This window comes from Hemiscyllium ocellatum, chromosome 16 (assembly GCF_020745735.1).
Source record: "Hemiscyllium ocellatum isolate sHemOce1 chromosome 16, sHemOce1.pat.X.cur, whole genome shotgun sequence".
Lineage (NCBI taxonomy): Eukaryota > Metazoa > Chordata > Chondrichthyes > Orectolobiformes > Hemiscylliidae > Hemiscyllium > Hemiscyllium ocellatum.
Window position 1 is genome coordinate 59,603,563 of NC_083416.1, and position 23,591 is coordinate 59,627,153.

General features: G+C 40.4%; 1 protein-coding gene across 2 annotated transcripts in view; it reads right to left on the minus strand.

Moving 5' to 3' along the window:
- The window catches only part of gabrb2a (gamma-aminobutyric acid type A receptor subunit beta2a), a 242,438-nt gene that overhangs the window by 91,558 nt on the left and 127,289 nt on the right, over nucleotides 1–23,591 (minus strand). For both annotated transcript variants that reach the window (XM_060836867.1, XM_060836868.1), the window contains exon 4: nucleotides 11,516–11,736. In XM_060836867.1, the coding sequence (XP_060692850.1) occupies nucleotides 11,516–11,736 (221 nt within the window). The remainder of the gene's footprint in view (nucleotides 1–11,515; nucleotides 11,737–23,591) is intronic.

Consider the following 23,591-nt stretch of genomic DNA (forward strand, 5'->3'; position numbering starts at 1 on the left):
TTTGTTTTGCTAAGTGTACAGTGAAAATTACCTGGAGTAAGTTAGCTAGGTTGACTACGACGTTTTAAAACAAACAAAAACGTATTCATAAAATGACACAATGAAACACAAAGCACAGAATAAAGAACCCCTACATAACTCAATCTATCCGAACTAGACTTAATTATGATGTTCTGAATATACACAACAGTCCCAATATGCAAACCCCCTGAAACACAATAAAATGAAACAAGTGCTTACAGAATGAGGTTAGAAGGGCAGGAAGAGAGAGAGTCTAGCAGCTTGTTTCCACACAACTGAATCCTAACTATATCTGGACTGAACTGCTCGGCTTTCAGAACTGACCACACCCCTTTCATTATATAGGTCACTTCTAAAACATGACCACTTTGGCCTGAAAGTCTCATCTGTTTACGTATAAACAAAAGGCCTCTCACAATCCTTTTTCATCTCTGTACGAACTAGCTGCTTCACAGCCAGGAAGGTTTTATGACTCACTGAAAAAATCAAGGACACAGTGAGAAAATGAACAGATCTTTAGAAAAAAAAGGACCAACTTTGTGACAATATGAATAGAGTTCCTTTGCAGTATTTGCCTCTTCTTCAAGTTTCTGTTTCAAGGCAGGAATTTATGTGATGGGTTGAGAACAATTTGGTTTGTAAACTGGCATGTTCTTCAGGTGATAGCATTTTTTCAAGAAGTGACCTGTTTTGTTATAATGAGTACATCAATTGCTGATGGATAGATAATCTTGTCTTCACAGATTTGGGGTTTTGGAACTACACCTGTGATAAGCAATAGTAGTATTAGATTGCTACAATTTCTTATTGTTGTTTCCACATGTTGCATATAATTCAGATGAAAGGTCCGTCTGCTCTGGTTGAAATACCTCTGACTCCTAGATTCTGCTGGGAGCTGAAATCCATAGCTGAAGCATGGTCTTACCAGTGCCTTATCTTTTCTTGAAGTGAAATATTAATCAAAAGCTTTCTGATGTTGTCATATCAAATTTGTTATTTGCATGCAGTAGAGATGTGCACTAACTGGTTCTGCATTCAAGTTAGTGTCCATGTAAGCAGAGAGAATGGATTCTGTAGTAATCACATTTTAATCAGGAACAGGATGAGTTTGAAAAGCTAAATCAAGGAGTGACATACAAGAAATCTACAAGTTTATTGTTTGAAGATCAGGGGCTAGAAAACCCTGAGGCAAGCAACCAGCAGCAAATAAGTGAATATCACAACTGTCCAATCTTTAAAGTTAAGATTGGTCATCAGTTTTGATTATGTGTTTAAGGTATAAGTGATAAAGCAAGGCCACTAGTAAATATTTAAGATTGCTTAGAGGATGTAAACATAATTGGAATAACATATGGGTAAGTCATGGCAGGACATCTGTGCCATATGCAAAGTCAGTGATACTTCCATCGTCCAGGGTGACGTGTGCAGCAAATGCCTCCAGATACAGCTCCTCAAACTGCATGCTTTTGGTCTACAGCAGCAGCTGGAATCTCTGTGGATCATTGCAAGTCTAAGACCTTTGTGGATAGCATGGAAGTGGGGTGGTCACACCATAGATAAAGAGTACACAGTCAGAAAGGAAAGTGCTGAAAACGTGTTGCTGGAAAAGCGCAGGTCAGGCAGCATCCAAGGAACAGGAGATTCGACATTTCGGGCATAAGCCCTTCATCAGGAAATTTTAACCTACTGCGAATCCTCTTGCAAGGATTCCATTTTAACCTACTGCGAATCCTCTTGCAAGGATGCCTTCCTTGAAGAAGCTCTCTTCCTCCCTCTACAAGGATTTTAGTGAGTCCCTCTCTCACTGCAGCCCCCAGGTCATCTCCTCTGCACAGAAGCTCTTCAGCCACGTTCTCAAACTCTCCTGTTCCTTAGATGCTGCCTGACCTGCTGCACTTTTCCAGCAACACATTTTCAGCACTGATCTCCAGCATCTGCAGACCTCACTTCTTCCAGAAAGGAAAGTGCCAGAGAGAGTAAAAACATGAGATAGTTCTCTAACAGATTTTCCATTTTGCATACTGCTGCGAGATGTAGATTCTTTTGGGGGAATGCAACACCCAAATTTGTGGCATTTCACCCACCCCTGCAGACATGACAGCAGAATGGTATATTGCCTTCCTGATGCCAGGATCAAGAATGTGAATGAATAAATCCATGGGAGTTTTTTGAGGATGTAACAAGATGAGATGGAACCAGTGAGTGCATTTATCCGTTCAGAAAGATAATGATAAAGCTCCATTTAAGAGATTGGCATACAAAATCAAAACACAAATGACATGGATGGAGAATTGGTTAACAGACAGTGTAGAGCATTTAGGATATGGTGAAGAGAAATTTTTTAGACAGTCATTCTCCTGTGAAATTCTATATCACATAGGGCAATGGAGACAGAGTCACTGAAGTAAGAAATAGGTAGGTTTCTAAACACCAAGAGCATCAAGGTGTACAGAGAGAAAGCCAGGAGTTGAAATAGAGGATCAGCCATGATAATACTTAATTAGAAAGTATGCTTAATAAGTGAATGGCCAATGCTTACTCATATTTTCTGTTTCTGAGCTGAGACTGTATTGTGGTCATTCTCCTTACATAGATGACAGGAGGATTCAAGTATGCAGTTCCACTTTGAATACACATAATCAGCATCAATCTTAGACTAGCTAAACAGTTTTCGGTCTATTCTTGCTCTTTCCTTTGTTTGTTGAACCCCTTGCCTCTGTTCTATCCAACCTCTGTCCCATTCTCTTGATACATGCAGAAAGATATCAACCTTTGTATCCTGCAATCAAATACACATAGAAGTATAGATTATATTTCATTTTTGGATAATAAACAGAAATCCTCAAATCTAGGTATTTCTCTTATCCTGTCTACAGAAACTTTATATTCTCTCATCTGCTGTCAAGGTTTATACAGGTGTTAGTCTGTACAAATTTCCTCACCAATCATTTCTGCTAATGTGGACCCTTAAGGTCCATGTTTGCTGACTGGTTAGACCGGATGGTCTGTTTCCATGCTGTATGACGCTATAAAATCTACCTTAAAGTCATTTTTCTCCGGTAGGAACCCCAAATTATAAAATCTTACTAAATTTCACTACAAGCTGCTTGAAATGTTAGGAATTGCACTTCCACATTGATTTGATCAGCAAAATGACCAATCTGAAATTTTAATTTGTCCCAGTAGAAAGAATGGCATAGGCAAGTTTTACTGCATTGTTTAATTGTTAATCGGTTTTTGAAGTTGGTGGTTATTGTCTTGGTTTGCATAATGATTGTTAAGAATTGATATCCTTGTACTGCATGTACTTTGTTGTCCTGTTATATTTTTGTTGATTTAAAGTTGTTGTTTAATCTTTATTGTATTCGATAACTGAAAACTGTTGTAGTTTGTTATTTTATACACTGTTTTCAATGTAAAACTTCTTTTTCATAACAACCTAAGAACATATGTACTTTGGAGCAGGAGTAGAAAGGGTCTGTTTTCTTGCTGTACATCTCTATGACTCCATATTGGTAGAACATTTGACCCCTTTCGCCTATTTTATTATTTCTGTAAGATCATAGCTGATCTGCCCTAGGCCTCTGCTCCTCATAATCCTTAACTCCTCAATATTTCATTTTCTACGTTCCTCTTTTTAAAATATTTTCAATAATCTCGCCTCCACAACTCTCTGGGGTACAGCATTCCAAACATTCACTACCCTCACAGAACAAATTAATTGCATCTCAGTTTAAATTAAATGTCCGTTTATTCTGAAACTATGTCCCCAGGTTGAGACTCCCCCATCATTAGAAATCGCTTCTTAACACCTATCCTGTCAAAAACCATCAAAGTTACGTATGCTTAAATAAGATAATCTCTCATTCTTCTGTAACGCTATATATTAATATGGCTTCTTCATTAAACACATGATATTTCTTTTTCAAGATGACTGAACGGTTTGCCAGGGATCTGTAGCAGAACTTTCAAAATGACTTCATTCAATAAGAACTCAATGAATTTACTGACTGTATCAGAGATTTATGCAGTGATGTCACTTGCGCTGATTATTTTCAGCATTCAAGGTATTTTCGCACTGAATTTTACATGACATGATCAGATTCACATTTTTTTCTTTACCAATTTTTGATCTAATAATGCATTAAATTGATAAAACTAAGTTTTAAATGAAAAATCAAATTTGCTGTTCTGTTTGTTAAAAATAAAGATTTCACTAATTTCATTGATTAGAGTTCTAATGCATTGAACTGCAATAACGATTTTTAGTCCATTTTTTTCTTTTAAAATTAAATTTCTTTAAGCTTGTACCTGAATAATTTATTTGCTATTATAAAATTTGCATTGAGTAAATAGTTCAGAAACTTGGGACTGAATCTTTTCTGACTAAATGTGGGTTGTGAAGAGTTTTTTTTGGAGGGTTTATCACCACGAGTCCTTGAGATCTCTTGCTGTATCTTACCAAACATGCTTCATTAACAACATACCCTGCCTCAATGAAATTCCTCTCATCTGATTGTAGCCCATTCTAGAACAAATTATCAGTTGCCAGATATATGCTGAAAGACCATCATCCCTGATGTCTATGATACCCTTAAAAGTCCAGGATGCACCAGGATAAGTACTGGTGATCTGGTGTTGCCCACTACTGGTAGCATAATGGCACAACAGTCACAAAGCCACACTAGTCTTAGCTGGTATGGCTGATATTCCCTTATATATACAACCACATTTTCTCACTTTAGTAACTGTTTAACAGGCAACAAAGTTTTTTCTGTCCTTAGCTACATTCCTTCATAACAAACTCTCTAAGTCACCATTACTCTGCCCCCAGTGTCTACTGGAGAACCACAGCTTGTCATGGTCAAGTAGAAGAACATCACAAACAGAAAAGCAATTGGACAAATCCAACTGTGAACTTTTATTTACAGCCAGTAAAAGCAAACACAGACAAAACAAATAGACACTGCACTTCACACCACAATATAAACCAAATACTTGCATGATGACAAATGATTATTTTGCATTCTGCAAAGGTCTGCTGCACCCAGCTCCATCTTCTGCAAGTAGGTGCCAATCAGGTACTCTTTGGCTTGTAGTGGATGGTAAGCAGAGGTAAGCCATGCACAAGAGACCTTCATACTTTCCAATTTCATCCTCCTCCTCCTCCTCCTCCTCCTCAGAAGGAAGCTCCCATTCTCCCTGATCTTCTGCATTGAGCACATCACTTCGTTGTCTGCTCCAAATGTTTAGAGCACATCACAACAGGATGATATGGCAACCTGTATCCAGAATATGCAAAGCACTGCAACCACTTCCCACTTCTCAGCATCCCTGCCTCCCCGACCCCCCATGAAGGTGTTGACTGAGTGACCAACACATAGAATCAAAAAGAAAGTGACTACTTTGCTCTACTACTCTCACCACGAATCCACATCAAATATTTAAATGATTACAGAATTCAGTCCATGTTTCATGGACCTGTACCATCAATGTCCTAGCATTCAACAAAATGGATTCTGTGCTTTCATCCTTTAACCTGGCACAACTTATCATCCTTGGGCACTGTCTCAGCCATTTTCCAACTGTAGCTCTAATCTAGAGAATAGCAAGTGATGGTAGGACACGCAGTCCGCAGTGTACACAGTCAGCACAAGGTTCTGCCTAGTCAGCGGATACCTACCTCACTGACCCCACCAGCACTTCCATGTCCCTTCTTACCTCACACAACTCCAACAACCGATTTTCACCTATCACTCCCATATGAAAAACCACCACAGTGAACTTTGCCTTCAACTGTGGCTTCTCCCTCCTTAGTTCTGACATTATTATTTAATGATGGTCACCCAGATCCTCTATGCTACAGTGGTGGTTGTTGCCAATTGCGTCCCTCCCATAGACTATCATGCCCTCCAATGCTGTTCTGCCTGCTCCCCCGTACCTTGTGTTTCCTGTTACTACCCCTGCATCTGCTGCAGCACATTCCTCTGCTTCCTCTTTCCCTAGCCTTGACCGCCCAACCTCTTTTTGTAGTGATCCTCTCCTTTGCCCCTAGAACCCTGCCTTGCATTCACCTGAATGATCAAGGCACAGACTTCGTGAATTGTATTTGTTCCACCCCTCACACCTCTAATCAGATTTAGTCCTCTGACTGCTGTCTTTGTAATTCCTCCACTGATGACACATGACTCCACTAACTGCTTGTGATAGCCCCTGCAGGACTAACCATTGCCCAGTCCCTGGACTGCATTTGGACACATCCCCTGACCATGCCCCACCCAAGTCAATGTCTGATGGTGGCCAGGTCTCTGGCTTGATACTGTGATAGATGGTGCAGGGACCACCTGACAGATAGTGGTCAACCCTTGAATAGACTGAGGATCTTGAGAGGTTGGCAAATATTGTAAGCAAATGTCTGTGAATGAAGTATGTGTACAGCTCAGCCTGATCGATTGTGCCCCGAGATGCTGTTTGCGGGCAGTAAAGAGCTGAAGATGTCAGGTACCTGCTTTCATTTCCAAGATTAGAATTCTGAGTATCTAATTTGTTCAGCATTTTTGATAAGATAGGAAGTTTCATATTAATGAGGTGCAATGATCAGTGAATAAAGATCATTAACAAGCAATAAACTGCCTTAATAGGCAACTCACGAATGAAGTAATGCAGTGAGTTGCTCCTTATGTCGAGCTACACTTGTTGGACTTCTTGCACAATTCTACAACAAATCTCACCGTAGCTCATGTCATTCAGGTCCTCTACGACTACTTTTGCTAACACATCCCTTTTACAGTATAGTGTTTATTTTAAAAGGTTTGTTCTCCTTTTACCAGCTGTAAAAGGCATTTGAGACTCCCTTTTCTGGTCAGTTCTCAAGATTAGTTTCTTTTCTGAAATGTTTCCTTCACATCTACTGTTCAGTTGTGCTGCATTTTTGGATGTCAGCTGGAATTAAAGCTGACTCAATGAGTTTTTAGAAAAACGTAGCGTTTGAATTCTTTTCTTTTCCACATGATGTTAAATCGCTTTCTTGTTCTTCACCGCTGCTCTGATTTTCGAGACAGTGAATCCCATTGTTACCCACTATCTTTTATCATGTGGTTTCATGCCATAAGGGTTTGGGTTCTTTACAGACTGGTTGAAGGGAAGGCAAAAATCAAAGGACAAGTTAGATATCAAGGTAAAATTTTAATTATGCATTATGTTAAATAATGTGATACATGGTAAGCATGAATATACCAGGCTCTGACTTATAGTTACATTAGGTAAAGACTAATCTCTCTTCTTTGACTTTCATATTCATGTGCTCTATGATTTTTCCCAGAGTGTCCCACTCTAGTGAATCTTTCAGTGTGTTCCTTCTAATGTAGAAACTTACGTTCTTTCAACGTGCTCTCACTCCATCTGGTCTGTGGTATTTATATTCAGGCAAAAGTGAGTACTGCAGATGCTGGAGATCAGAGGCAAGAGTGTGGTGCTGGAAAAGCACAGCAGGTCAGGCAGCATCAGAGAAGCAGGAACATCAATGTTTCTGGTAAAAGCCCTTCATCAAGGTATTTATGTTCAGTTATGTGCTGCTCCATGACAGCATTGCATGGTTGCTCCAGGGTCCTCATGCCCTTGCCAACACCTATGAGTCCACATTTTGGATAGGTGTTGAGTCAAGTGAAAACTGTTAAGTTCTTGTCATGTTTGATAAGTCTAAAAGAGGAACGTTCCTTTCCATAGTTTAAAGTATATCTTGCTGACAAAAGTACTGTTTGGTTAAGTGCTTCAGTCATTTGTGACAAAAATCTCAAAGCATGAAAGCTTGCTGTGTCACCCTTAGAAATTGGAAGTTCTCATTTCTTTTTAAATATTTTAAGCCTCAATGGGGTTAAAATCAGAACTTCTGTATACATTATGTATTGTACACATGAGGTATCAGACTTCACTGTAAACTCACTTAAGAGTACAGGACATTTAACAATGATAGAAAATTAGGAAGAGGTGAAAGAGTGGTTCTATTATTTAATGATGATGTGCACATGATAGAGAGTGGTGATTTATGTTCAGGAAACCAATATGTAAAACAGTTTGACTAAAAGAAAGAAACAATAAGGGCAAGAAGTCATTTTGTAGTGGTTGTATTTGGTTCTTAACAGTAACCACATGGATAGGTGGAGGTACAGTGAATATCACAACAATAATTATTTTGCATCTGTCTTCCCAACAAACACCCAATCCACTGACCTACTACTAATCTTTGCAGATTTCTCATGTTTATTTCAATTTGATACTGTCTTTAAGTTCCTTATTTATATAAGGATGATACATCCTTTGCAAAACACTTTTCTCACTGCCAAAAATCTTTGCCAAGAGTTCTTGAAAATGTTCTTAAAATTCTACCAGTACAACTCCTACCGACCTGATTTCCCAGTACAACGGAACTAGCTCTGCCCTCAGTTACCTTTATTTACAATTAACTTATGGTTTGTGGACCTACACTTCTCTTTTACAAAGTGAACATGACAGAATTTCATGTCATTATCATTATCACCTTGAATCTCTTTTACCATGAAGTACTTGATTTATCATATCTCATTATACATTACAGATCCAGCATAACCTGCTCCTTTGGTTGACTAAAGAATAAACTGTTCTTGGTTTCCTGTTATTTTGCTGTGGCAAATTTTCTGTAATGTTTAGGTTTCAGCCTCAGTCACACTTCAACTTTGTCTCTATAATGCCTATCAGTATTTGTATTAACAATTCATCCTTTTTTTATTACGGATACTCCATGCAGTCAGATACAGAAACTTAATTCTGTCTTTTTTAGCCAACATCTCTGGCCTTACTTGCTATGAACTCTTACATTAGTATATTGTGTTTCTTCCTGTTGCATTCTGATAATCATTACGCATATTACTGCCCTGCCCTTTGTTTGATTAGACTAGATTAGATCCCCTACAGCGTGGAAACAGGCCCTGTTGTTCCTGTTTATCATACCACCCCTTGCACCACTATTAAGCTTAAAGACCGCTTTATCACCCTTGTATGATTCACTGAAACACTGATCCCAGCATGATTCAGGTGTAGGTTGACCCAACACAACAGTTCCCAGTTCAGCCACACAATTCCTTGAGCCATGCATTCATTTCTTTAATCTCATTTATCCAATGCCATTCACTCATGGCTGAGGTAGTAATCCAGATTAGATTAGATTAGATATCCTATAGTACGGAAACAGGTCCTTCAGCCCAACAAGTCCACACCAACCCTCCAAAGAGTAAGCCGCCCAGACCATTCCCCTACCTTATATTTACCCCTTACTAATGCACCTAATACTATGGGCAATTTAGCATGGCCAATTCGCCTGACCTGCACATCTTTGGATCGTGGGAGTAAACTGGAGCACCCAGAGGAAACTCACACAGACACAGTGAGAATGTGCAAACTCCACACAGACAGTCACCCGAGTTGGGACTCAAACCCGGGTCCCTGGTGCTGTGAGGCAGCAGCGCTAACCACTGAGCCACTATGTCGCAGTTTGAGATTCAGCACTGAATTTAGCCTTTAGCCATTCATCCTACCTCAGCCGAATCTTTTTTCTGTGTTCTGAGGCTTTTAAAAGGCTAGATGCTGAGAGGATGCTTTCCCCTTATGGGGAAAATCTCAAAATAGAGAACACAGTTTCAAAATAGGGTGTTCCATTTAAGATAGAGATCGGAAGGAATCTTCTCTCAAAGGATCGTCAATCTTTGCAGTACTGTGATTTTCATTTCACTTTGAGTTTTGCGCAGTCCTGTGAAGTCCTTGGATCACCAGATGGGAAGGGTGTGGTGAAACTAGATTACTGCAGACTATAGAGTTAGTGTTAGGCCCAGACCAGAACTATCAGGCCAAAACCTTACTTTTTGAAGCTGAGTATGTTCAGATGCATGGGTAGCTCCAGGAAGGGATTATCTTCAGTTCCAGTCTATAAATTAAAGTTACAAGTAACCTAAGCCTACTGAGGTGTTAAAGAGAAGGATTCTGCTGTGTGTACTGCATCATTGGATAGTTCACAAAAACACCAAAGTGTTTTTTCAGGGACTGTACCAGAGGTGTGTTTTGAGCACTATACAAAAGCTGTTGTTATTTTTAACATTAACTAGATTGTTTGGTTTATTCTATTTTATGTTCATTTCTTTGGTTAATGAACATCAGTTGTATTATTAAGCAAAATCTGCAGCACTTCATTAAAGTAAATTTCAGACTTGGAGCTGAGTCATCTAGTGATAACATCAGCTTGGATTATAACAATACTTCCCCCTGTAGCTATGTAGACACCTGAGTCATTAATGAACCAAGGGTTATTGGTGGGCAAATGCAAGTCAGAGGCTGGGAATCCTTCAGTTAATAACACATTTCCTTTCTCCACAACATCTATCCACAATCTTCAACCTAGAAGTCAGGAAACTAATGGAATTCTCTTCTTTTATTTGTATTAGTAAAGCTACAATACAGAGTTTATCTCATTCAAGGAAAAGTAGTTCAATTGATCAGTACCTCATCCACCAGCTTAGACATTCACTCATTCTACTACTGATGCAAAGTGAGAACAAGTGTGTGTTAGAGACACAATGTCCAGCAGGAACTCATCAAACTTCCATCAACAACACTTTCCAAACCTGCATTATTAACACCTAGAAAAGCAAGAGCAGCAGACTTATGGTAACAGCACCACCTCCGATTACATTCCAAGCAGCACAATATCTTAACTTGGAACTGTATCACCGTTCATTCATTGTTACAAACAGCACCATGAAGGTACCTGCACCAGACAGATTATAGTGGTTCAAGAAGGTGGCTCACATACCCGAAGGTAGTAAGGGATGGGCAGAAAATGTTGACTTAGTCTGCAACACCAACATCGCATAAAAGAATTTAAAGGTGAGTTTCATCATGTCAGTCTAATGTTGGTTCCTGCCTCAAGTTCCTGGGTAAAGCATTAATATTCCATATCAGCCATTGAATTTATAACAATAGAAATTACCTGAGTATGCTGAATTTTTTTAACAAAACAACTGCATAAAAATATTGAGCAGCATAAAGTTCTAAAACATTACCTAAAATTTGGTTCTGACAACTCCAGGAACACACAATTAAGGCTGCAATCAGATCAACCACGATGGGCTAAATGGCTTACTCATGCTCCTACTCTTTGTTATGGCAACTCAAATATCAGGTAATAACCATCTCCAAAAGAAAATAATCTAACCACGTTCCCTCGACATTTATCATCATTGTCATTGCTGGATCTTATGCAGGAATACACAAAGATCAACTCAAGGATAGATGGTATACTTTTAACTGTTACTTGGCCAAAGGTCCAGTATCGTCAAAAGGTTTTCATCACCTGGAGTTATCAAGTTCCATGTTTACAGGTGTCTGATGTACTTCAACTAGATTTGGGAAAGGAAATAATATTCCCGTACTAGTTAGCTTTATAAAATGGAAAGAAACTTGTACTAACCTGAGACCATATAAAACTGTGCCATCTGGGTGCAAGCGGATCATTCGATTCTTTACAGTCACACCATGCACAAAAGACTTTTTATCGTTAAGGAAGTATGTGTCAGGAACCCAGAGTTGATCAGCCACTCTGTTGTCCAAGGTGAGATTCAAAGGTATTTCTGAGTAGGATAGCCGTTTGTCCTGCCAAGCTTGCTGGAAGTACATTGTCAAAGTGTAATCCTAAAAAAGTAAAAGGTAAGAAATCACATTTTGCTAATAGTTCAAAAACCCTCTTTTATTTGGCTCAAATATTATTTAGATTTTTGAAGCCATGAATTGCCATATCATTTGCACACATTATAATATCACAACACAAATTTAATTTTGCAGTAAAATATTAGCCTTGCAGAGAATATTCTTTGCTCCCTGATGAAGGTGGGGTCAACAACTAAGCATTTTAGGTTTAAAATAATAACATGAGAATAATTCTTTGTTTTTACAGGTATTTCTGTCCCACAAAATAAATGTGTTTAATTCTTTTTCAATACTATTGTGCAGTTATTGAATAAAAACACAACAACAGCGTGTGCTTCTATACCCTAAGTATTAGACAAAATTATCCTGGATTTTCTGGTTCAAAATGCCTGTTATACTGGCATAAACTAAATGGCTGGGACTAAAAAATAGTTGGGAGTTGTTTTTCTGTACTTGAGTTTCTGGTATATGGGGTTCAAAGCCAACAGATGAGTCAATCTAAAACAGATACAGCTTTATTGCAATGAGAATGTATGCCATTTCTGATGTTTGGACGTGCCTTTACTGGATACCATTTCCAACAGATTCCATGCAAAGTGCACATTCTACTTCATAAAAATGTAAGAAATAGGCAAAATACTATGCTATATGGTCCCTTGAATCTTCTCTGTTGTTCAAAGCATCAGGTCTGTTCTTCAACCAGAACTTCATTTCCCTCCCTATCATCAGAAGGAAACAGCTGTGACAGTAGCTGGTTTTAAGAGCAATGGAATGGTTGCAGCACAGGAGGAGGCTCGTCAGACTATTGCATTTGAGTCAGCAATTTGCATGGGCAACTCAGTTCTCAGTTCTCCACCTTTCTCCTTAGTACTGTATTCTTTATTATTAAGGTAAATGACTCAATGCCAATTTAAAAATCATGATTGAATCAGCTTCTAAAATACTGTCAGACACTGTATTCCACATTTTATTGACTTTTTATGCATAAAAACGTTTTCTCTTACATCACATTCAGTTCTTTCCCATTCACTTTTAATTGGGTCTTTAACCTTCTGCCAACTGTGTCCAGACCCCTTATGATTTTGAACATCAATGTAAGATGTCCTTTCAAACTTCTTTTCTCTAAGGAGAACAACCTGAACTTCTCTCATCTTCTCATGCAACTGAAATCCATCAATTCTGGAACAATTCTTGTAAAGCTTTTCTGCAAGAATTCTCTAATCTCTTTATATCTGTCAAGTATGATGCCCAGAATTGAGGTCAAACTGTTGGTTTATAATTATTCATTATAACCTCTCTGCTTTGGTATTCAATACATTTGTCGTAGAATACACTCCACTTGACTGAATGAGTGCAGGTCAAATAACACCCGACACTTGACACCATCCACTACAAAACAGTCAACTTTATTACTGGCACATCCACAAACATTTACTCCTTTCACCACTGATGCTTTAGTCACGGCAATGTGTACTACCTATAAGATACACTGCAGAAATTCATAGAATCTTTAGACAGTGTCTTTTAGAAGAACTGGGGCAGCAGATACATAGGAACACCATACCTCTAAGTTACTTTCTAAGCCAATCATCATCCAGACAATCCATTCTCTCAGGGTTGCAGGGTTAAAATTATGGTATTCCTATCTGACTACATTGTAGTCTACTTACAGCAAATGAACTGCAATGGTTCAAGAAAGCAGCTCACCATCATCAAAGGCAACTAGGGTTTGGGCAATAAATGATGGCCCAGCCAGCAATGACTGCATCCCAAAAATGAAGAAATGAAAATCTGAGGATCCCCTGATAATCTCTCTCTCAATCACCTTTAATCTCTCTCTCAATCACCTTCAACCACCTTCAATGATCTATATGCATATAGCTCTATGTTTGTTCTATTCTTGAACCTCCTTTAGAATTGTATCCTTTATATTTTCTACTGACTCTTCTCATTCTTCCTATTAAAATGCATAACTTCAACTTTTCTGCAATAAATTTAATCTGCCACATATCCACACACACCACCAGCTTATCTCCCCCTCTTGCAGTTTATCTTGTTACTCCTCACTGTACATATCATTTCCAAGTGCTATGTTGTCCACAATTTTTGAAATTGTGCTGTATGCACCCAAATCTATGTCTTACATGTAGAGCAAGAAAAGCAGTGGTTTCTAACACTGACATCTCACTTTCCTTCAGTCTAAGAATGAGATGAAACACTCTGGCAGATTATTAGGCAAGGATCCAAATTATAAAAGCATACTAGTACAGCAGACTCAATATCATCATGAGGGTATCAAAATGTTTGACGAATCATAATGCTGAATGCATTCATTCAAACATTTAAACCATAGTGTGTAATGTTTTAAAAGGAATTATGTAAATTGATCCATGTCAATGTAACCAATAACCAGTACAGCCTGACTTATAATATCACACTAAAACTTCACAAAATATATCTGTAGACCCTGGGAAGTCTACCTGGTAATGATCATGGTCAACTCTTCTCAAGACTAGGTCAACAAAGATCCTGATACAAGAGTGAGATATCTACTATTAGGGTAACTGGAGCTACCATGTGGCCTACGCTGGCAAAGTCAGTGACATCAATGTTCAGCTGTGGTGAAAGGTAAGGCTACAATATTTAATTAGGAAATATGAAACAGTACACATAATGGATGGGCTAAAATTTGATACACAAAATCTAATACAAAAAAAGGCTATCCATAAGAATAGATGTCACCTTGTCTAGGTGTCTTACATCTATTTTGTAAAATAAAATGGAAGTTGTAATTACAGGGCGACTTAGCATAATCATTCCCTAGATATTTGGTGCAAGAAGATTGGAAAATGGTAAATGTGGTGTCATTGTTTAAGAAAAGATGTAAGGATGTTGTGGTTCTGCTCGCCGAGCTGGAAGTTTTTGCTGCAAACGTTTCGTTCCCTGGCTAGGGAACATCATCAGTGCGGTGGGAGCCTCGTGTGAAGCGCTGCTTTGATGTTTCTTCCGGTATTTATATTGGTTTGTTCTTGCCGCTTCCGGGTGTCAGTTTCAGCTGCAGTGATTTGTATCTGGGGTCCAGGTCGATGTGTCTGTTGATGGATGTTCTTGCCGTTTCCGGGTGTCAGTTTCAGCTGTAGTGGTTTGTATATGGTGTCCAGGTCAATGTGTCTATTGATGGAGTTTGGGGATGAATGCCATGCTTCTAGGAATTCTCTGGCTGTTCTCTGTCTGGCTTGTCCTATGATAGTGGTGTTTTCCCAGTCAAATTCATGTTGCTGGTTGTCTGAGTGTATGGCTACTAGAGATAGCTGGTCGTGTCGTTTTGTGGCTAGCTGATGTTCGTGGATGCGGATTGTTAGCTGTCTTCCTGTTTGTCCTATATAGTGTTTTGTGCAGTCCTTGCATGGTATTTTGTAAACTACGTTAGTTTGGCTCATGCTGGGTATTGGGTCCTTTGTTCTAGTGAGTTGTTGTCTGAGCGTGGATGTTGGCTTGTGTGCTGTTATGAGTCCTAAGGGTCGCAGTAGTCTGGCTGTCAGTTCTGAGACACTCCTGACGTATGGTAGAGTGGCTAGTCCTTTTGGTTGTGGCATGTCCTCGTTCTGTGGTCTATCTCTTAGGCATCTGGTGATAAAGTTGCGTGGGTATCCGTTTTTGACGAATACCTTGTATAGATGTTCCTCTTCCTCTTTTCGCAGTTCTGGTGTACTGCAGTGTGTTGTGGCCCTTTTGAATAGTGTCCTGATGCAGCTTCGTTTGTGTGTGTTGGGGTGGTTACTTTCATAGTTTAAGACTTGGTCTGTGTGTGTTGGTTTCCTGTGTATCCTTGTGGTGAATTCTCCGTTGGGTGTTCTCTCTACTAACACGTCTAGGAATGGGAGTTGGCTATCCTTTTCTTCTTCTCGTGTGAATCGGATTCCTGTGAGTGTGGCATTGATGATTCTGTGTGTTTTTTCTATATCTGTGTTTTTGATGATTACAAAGGTGTCATCAACATATCTGATCCAGAGTTTGGGTTGGATTTGTGGTATGGCTGTATGTTCTAATCTTTGCATAACTGCCTCTGCTATGAGTCCCGAGATTGGTGATCCCATGGGTGTTCCGTTGATTTGTTCGTATATCTGATTGTTGAATGTAAAGTGTGTGGTGAGGCACAGGTCCAGTAGTTTAAGTATGCCGTCCTTGTTGATAGGTTCGGCCTCCTGTGTTCTGTTATGTATTTTCAGTAGGTTGGCTATTGTCAGGAAGACACACATAGACAAAGAAGAAACCATGGTATCATTCGACGTGACGGCACTGTTCACTTCAATTGACAAAACCCTAGCCAGAGAAACAATAGCCAACCTACTGGACATACATAACAGAACACAGGAGGCCGAACCTATCAACAAGGACGGCATACTTAAACTACTGGACCTGTGCCTCACCACACACTTTACATTCAACAATCAGATATACGAACAAATCAACGGAACACCCATGGGGTCACCAATCTCGGGACTCATAGCAGAGGCAGTTATGCAAAGATTAGAACATACAGCCATACCACAAATCCAACCCAAACTCTGGATCAGATATGTTGATGACACCTTTGTAATCATCAAAAACACAGATATAGAAAAAACACACAGAATCATCAATGCCACACTCACAGGAATCCGATTCACACGAGAAGAAGAAAAGGATAGCCAACTCCCATTCCTAGACGTGTTAGTAGAGAGAACACCCAACGGAGAATTCACCACAAGGATACACAGGAAACCAACACACACAGACCAAGTCTTAAACTATGAAAGTAACCACCCCAACACACACAAACGAAGCTGCATCAGGACACTATTCAAAAGGGCCACAACACACTGCAGTACACCAGAACTGCGAAAAGAGGAAGAGGAACATCTATACAAGGTATTCGCCAAAAACGGATACCCACGCAACTTTATCACCAGATGCCTAAGAGATAGACCACGGAACGAGGACATGCCACAACCAAAAGGACTAGCCACTCTACCATACGTCAGGAGTGTCTCAGAACTGACAGCCAGACTACTGCGACCCTTAGGACTCATAACAGCACACAAGCCAACATCCACGCTCAGCCAACAACTCACTAGAACAAAGGACCCAATACCCAGCATGAGCCAAACTAACGTAGTTTACAAAATACCATGCAAGGACTGCACAAAACACTATATAGGACAAACAGGAAGACAGCTAACAATCCGCATCCACGAACATCAGCTAGCCACAAAACGACACGACCAGCTATCTCTAGTAGCCATACACTCAGACAACCAGCAACATGAATTTGACTGGGAAAACACCACTATCATAGGACAAGCCAGACAGAGAACAGCCAGAGAATTCCTAGAAGCATGGCATTCATCCCCAAACTCCATCAATAGACACATTGACCTGGACACCATATACAAACCACTACAGCTGAAACTGACACCCGGAAACGGCAAGAACATCCATCAACAGACACATCGACCTGGACCCCAGATACAAATCACTGCAGCTGAAACTGACACCCGGAAGCGGCAAGAACAAACCAATACAAATACCGGAAGAAACATCAAAGCAGCGCTTCACACGAGGCTCCCACCGCACTGATGATGTTCCCTAGCCAGGGAACGAAACGTTTGCAGCAAAAACTTCCAGCTCGGCGAGCAGAACCACAACAACGGATACCCGAGCTACAAATCTTCAATCAGATTTTAGATGTAAGGATATTATTGGATGTACAAGCTGGTCAGTTTAACAGTTGGTCAGGATGTACAAACAACAATGATAGATAGAAAATGATAGGCACTCAAGAGGTTTGAATTAATTAAGGAAATTAATAATTATCTGTAAAAGAGCAGGTCATGTTTCACTAAACTTCTAATTTTTTCCTGAACAGGGTAGGTTCACAAAAGGGAATGTAGTAGATACTACCTGTGTGGAAAATGTTTGATAAAGTTGCACGTAAAGATTAAATAGATAAAATTGAGGCTCATCCTATAGAAAGGTCAGACTCAACTTGGACAAAGAATTGCATTCAACTGGAAACCATGGATTAAATAATATGGTTACTGGAAAAAAAATTCCTGAGAGGAATGATATCAATACACTGCAACAGGATATCAATAAGCTTATGAAAGGTGAAGGTATGTCAAAAATAGAATCTATACAGAAATGTGTGAAGTGCTGTATTTTTATGAAGAGACAGGGAGAGACAATATGTGGTTAATTGCAAGTGAGTGTGGGGATGAGACACCTGGGGACAGCAGATATTGGTGGATTATTGAAGATGAAGAAATATATTCAAAGAGTAATCATCATAGTATATGGGATCTTGGGCACCATAATTGGAAGTATTACATATAAAAGCAGGAAGGTTATGCTGAATATTTTTAAATTTCTCATTCAGTTACAAGTGGAATATTAAATTCAACTCTGGTTACAGAACTTGGGAAGAATGTGAAATTCCTTCAGAGGGTGCAGAAATTTACCAGAATGCTTTCAAGGATGAGAAAGTTTCAGCAGAAAATTAAATTGAAGACACTCAGTTGTCCTCTTTGGTGCAAAGGAGGTCAAAGGGAGATCTGACAGGTGTCCAAGGTTATGAAAAGTCTGATAAGAATGATGCAGAGGTGCTGGTGTTGGACTGGAGTGGACAAAATCTGAAGTCACATGAGATCAGGCTATAGTCTAACAGGTTTATTTGAAATCACAAGCTTTTGGAGCACTGTTCATCAGGCTCCTTCGTCAGTGTTCTGAAAGCTTGTGACTTCAAATAGACCTGTTGGACTATAATCTGGTGTTGTGAGACTTCAGATTTTGTCTGAAAAGAAAGCATTAATTGATCTTACAAAGATTCTAAGAACAAAAACAAATACTATGGTTGCTAGGGAATCTTAAAATCAGAAAATGCTGTACATGCTCAGGATGCAGCAGCATCTGTGGAGTGAGAATCAGAGTTAACAGTGTAGGTCATGAATCTTTCTTCAGAAAGACTAGTGAATGAAGGCTTTGACGATTTTAAGTAACAGTCACTGGAGAACTGTTAGGATTAACTTTGTGTTGTAGCAAGCGGAAATAACCTAGAACCAGTGAGAAAAGTCTGAGCTTAGTCAACTTCTCTTCATAAGACAAGCCCTCCAATCCAGGCAGCATCCTGGTAAACCTTCTTTGCACCCTCGCCAAAACCTCCGTATCTTTTCTATAATCAGGTGACCATAACTGGGCACAATATTCCACGTATGGTCTCACCAGGGTCTTGTAGAGCTGCAGCAAAACTTCGCGGCTCTTACACTGTTAAAGAAAGCCAAAACACCATATGCTTTCTTAACAACCCTATCCACTTGGGTGGCAACTTTGAGGGATCTATACACTTGAACACCAAGATCCCTCTGTTCCTTCACAATGCTAAGAGTCCTGTCTTTAATCTTATATTTAGCATTCAAGTTCCATCATCCAAAATACATCACTTCACATTTATCCAGGTTGAACTCCACCTGCCACTTCTCATCCCAGCTCCGCATCCTGCCTATGTCGTGCTGCAGCCTGCAATAGCCCTCGATACTATTAATGGCACCTCCAATCTTTATATCATCAGCAAACTTACTAACCAATCTCTCAACCTCTTCATCTAAGTCATTTATAAAATACTACAGAAAGCAGAGGCGCAAGAACAGAGAGCTCTGCGGGGCACCACTCACCACTTACCTTCAGGCAGAATACCTTCCATCTACAACCACTCTCTGCCTTCTGTCAGCCAACCAATTCTGAATCCAGACAGCCAAATCTTCCTGTACCTCATGCTTCCTGAATTTATGAATGAGCCTACCATGGGGAACCTTATCAATTGCTTTGCTGAGTCCATATACACCACATCCAATGCTCGATCTTCGTCGACCGACCTTGTCACCTCTTCAAAGAACTCAATAAGATTTGTGAGGCATGACTGCTCCTCGCAAAATCATGCTGACTGCCTTTAATCACACAAGCTTTTCCAAATAGTTATAAATTCTATCCCTCAGAATTCTTTCCAAAACTTTGCTGACCACAGCCTAAGACTGACTGGTCTGTAGTTACCAGGAACTTCCTTATTCCATTTCTTGAAAAGAGGAACAGCATTCACCTCTTTCCAATCCTCCGGTACGACTCCTGTGGAAGCAAAGATCTTCGCCAGCGGCTTAGCAATCGCCTTTCTTGCTTCCCAGAGCAACCTAGCTCCTTGAAAGTGGAGTTGCAGGTAGATAGGATAATGAAGAAGGCATTTGGTATGCTTTCCTTTATTGGTCAGAGTACTGAGTACAGGAGTTGGGAGGTAGTGTTGCGGCTGTAGAAGACATTGGTTAGGTCACTGTTAGAACATTGCATGCAATTCTGGTCTCCTTCCTATCGGAAAGATGTTGTGAAACTTAAAAGGGTTCAGAAAATATTTACAAGGATATTGCCAGTGTTGGAGGATTTGAGCTACAGGGAGAGGCTAAACAGGCTAGGGCTGTTTTCCCTGGAACGTCGGAGGCTGAGGGGTGACCTTAGAGAGGTTTACAAAATTATGAGGGGCATGGATAGGATAAATAGACAAAGTCTTTTCTCTGGGGTCGGGGAATCCAGAACTAGAGGGCAAAGGTTTAGGGTGAGAGGGGAAAGATACAAAAGAGACCTAAGGGCAACTTTTTCACGCAGAGGGTGTACGTATATGAAATGAGTTGCCAGAGGAAGTGGCGGAGGCCGGTACAATTGCAACATTTAAGAGACATTTGGATGGGTATATGAATAGGAAGGGTTTGGAGGGATATGGGCCTGGTGCTGGCAGGTGGGACTAGATTGGGTTGGGATATCTGGTTGGTATGGACGGGTTGGACCGAAGGGTTTGTTTCCATGCTGTACACCTCTATGACTAAATCTGGTCTGGCCTTGGGGACTTATCAATCTTAATATTTGCCAAGATTTCCAGCACATCAACTTCATCAATCTTGATCTGTTCAGGCCTGTTTCACAGCTCCTCAAAGTTTTCATTCACAAGAAGGTCCCTGTCCTTAGTGAAAACTCAAGCAAAAAACCCATTTAGGGCTTCCCCTATCTGCCCAGACCCCACACACAAGTTCTCTAACCTATCCCTGACCCGCCCTACCTTCTCCTCACCGATGAGTAAAATGCCTTTTGGTTCTCCCTAATCCTTCTTGCCAAGCCTTTTGCGTAGCCATCCTGGCTATCCTCATTCATTTCTGAACTTTCTCATATGCCTGTAATCCTCTAAAGCTGTGCTAGATCCTTGTTTCATTCACCTGATGTAAGCTGGCTTGTTCCTCTTGATGAGAAGCTCCTCCGTTCACGTCATCCAAGACTCCTTAACCTTACCTCTTCTTGCCTGTCTTACAGCATCATTCGCAACAACTGCTCCTTAAACAGTCTCCACATGTCTGTTGTGTCCTTTCTGTTGCTCCCAATCTGGACTTCCCAACTCCTGTCTGATAGCATCATAATTTCCTTTTCCCCAATTAAATATCTTCCCTTGGTAACTGCTCTTTTCCCTCTCCTAGACTATGGTAAATATGAGGCAGTTGTGGTCACTGTCACCAAAGTTTCTCGCACCGCGAAATCTGACACCTGCCCTGGTTCATTGCTGAGCACCAAATCCAAAATGGCCTCTCCCCTCATCGGCCTGTCTACGTACTGAGCAAGGAAACCTCCCTAAACACAACTGACAAAAATGGCTCCATCCAAACCATCTACACGAAGGAGGTTCCAGTCAATATTGGGAGTTGAAGTCACCCATAGCAACAACACTGCTATATCTGCATTTTTTCAAAACCTGCCTGCCGGTGAGTTCTTCAATCTCCCTATTGCTATTAGAGGGTCTGTAGAAAACTCCCAACCTTCCTCAACAGCCTTCATTTCTGTAGCTGTGATGCACTCTCTGATTAGCAATGCTACACCCCCTCCTCTTTTTCCACCCTCCCTGTTCTTTTTAGATGTTCTAAATCCTGGAACATCTAGCAATCATTGCTGCTCCTGTGAAACCCAGATCTTCATTCTGGCCACAACATCATAGAACATGGTTCAGTACTTGGGACTAAGTTCATCACTCCTTGCATTAAAGCAGACACACTTTAGCCAATCTCTTTGTTCCATCACATGAATAACCTTCCAGATAGATTCAGTACATCTGGTCACTTCCCCATATCTAACTACCCTCCCTCTCAGATATGTAGCTCTGGTTCCCTCCCCCCTGCCAAACTAGTTTAAACCCTCCCAAACTACACAAGCAAATCTCCCACCCAGGACATTTCTGCCCCTCCAATTCAGGTGCAACCCATCCTTTATGTACAGGTCCCACTTCCCCAGAAGGCATCCCAATGGTCTAGGTATCTGAAGCCCTCCCTCCTGCACCAGCTGCGCAGCCAAGTGTTAAGCTGCACTCGCTGCCTGTTCCTCACCTCATTATCTCATGGCACCAGTAGCAAACCTGAGATCACTACTCTACTCGTCCTGCTCTTCAGCTTCCAACCTAGCTTTCTGTAGTCACTTTTGAGATCCTCAATCCCTTTCTTGACTATATCATTGGTGCCAATATGTACCACGATTTCTGGCTGCTCACCCTCCCCCTTCAGAATCCTGGAAACACAATCGGTGACATTCCGGATCCTGGCATCGGGGAGGCAACATACCTTCTGGGAGTCCCGTTTCTGACCACAAAATCTCCTGTCAATCCATCTAACTATTGAATACCACTTAAAAATGTCCCGCCGGCCATCATTTCTCTCTGCCCTCTCTCATCACTGCTCTGTTCAAAATGGACGCCCGACTCTTGAGCTAAGTTCCTTCTTAAGTGGGAAAAACTGACTTACCTGGCAGCCCTCATTATGACATTTCAAGTACTCAAAGCCAAGCACTTTTTAAACGTTCTGAGGTTTCCTGCCTCAACTATCTTCCCAGTCAGTACACTCCGGACTACCTTAAGTATGAAAAATATTTTCCTTAGATTTCCTCAAACCTTTACACCTTAAAATTATGCCCACTTGGTATTGACATTTCAACTGAGGGGAACAATTGGTTTCTATCAATCCTGTTGCATCGCTTTTCATAGCTAAACTGTCCCATCCTTGACTTCATCTTGGTGAACGTGCCGTTTACCCCTTCCAGTGCAATTGCGTCCTTCTTTGTCACTAAGATTGAAACATTCCATCCAATTACTTCTGCCAGTTCTTATTTTACCAGTCCTCTATGTTATGGACCAGTCCAGACCCCTCAAAACATTTTAAGAAAGTAGCTCGGACCTAACTTTGCCAGTTGTTTCATGCAGGTGTACAGTGGATATTCCAGGAGATGCAATGAATCAAATCACTTAGTTTGAAACAAAACAGAATTTACTGACAAGATTTCCAACTGAAACACAAACAAAATGGAACAGAATACAGAAAAGGATAACCTATCCGGAAACCCAACAGATTATCCCAACGTAATGATGCTGTTCCAAATACTTGCAACAACCCCATAAACACCCTTCGGCACAAAAAGTAAAATCAAATGCAGGGTCTTACAGGAGAGAATTCAGACAGAGAGGACCAGCATGGATCTGCTTCTTTGGGTCCAGCAACTTTTTCAACACTACTGCTAAAAAACAAACCAAACTAGAGAAAAAACTGAGCTGGGGGAACTGGCCACTCCCCTTTCATTGTATAAGTTTTTTTTCAGAAATTTGAAGGCGCGATGCAGTAACTGTTAGCTAGAATCAAACTGGCACTAAAACCCTTCAACTTAGACTTTTTGGAGTTTGTATCTTTTACGACCTCTCTGGAAAAAAAACAAGGACAACATCTAAGCCAAACTTCTATAAA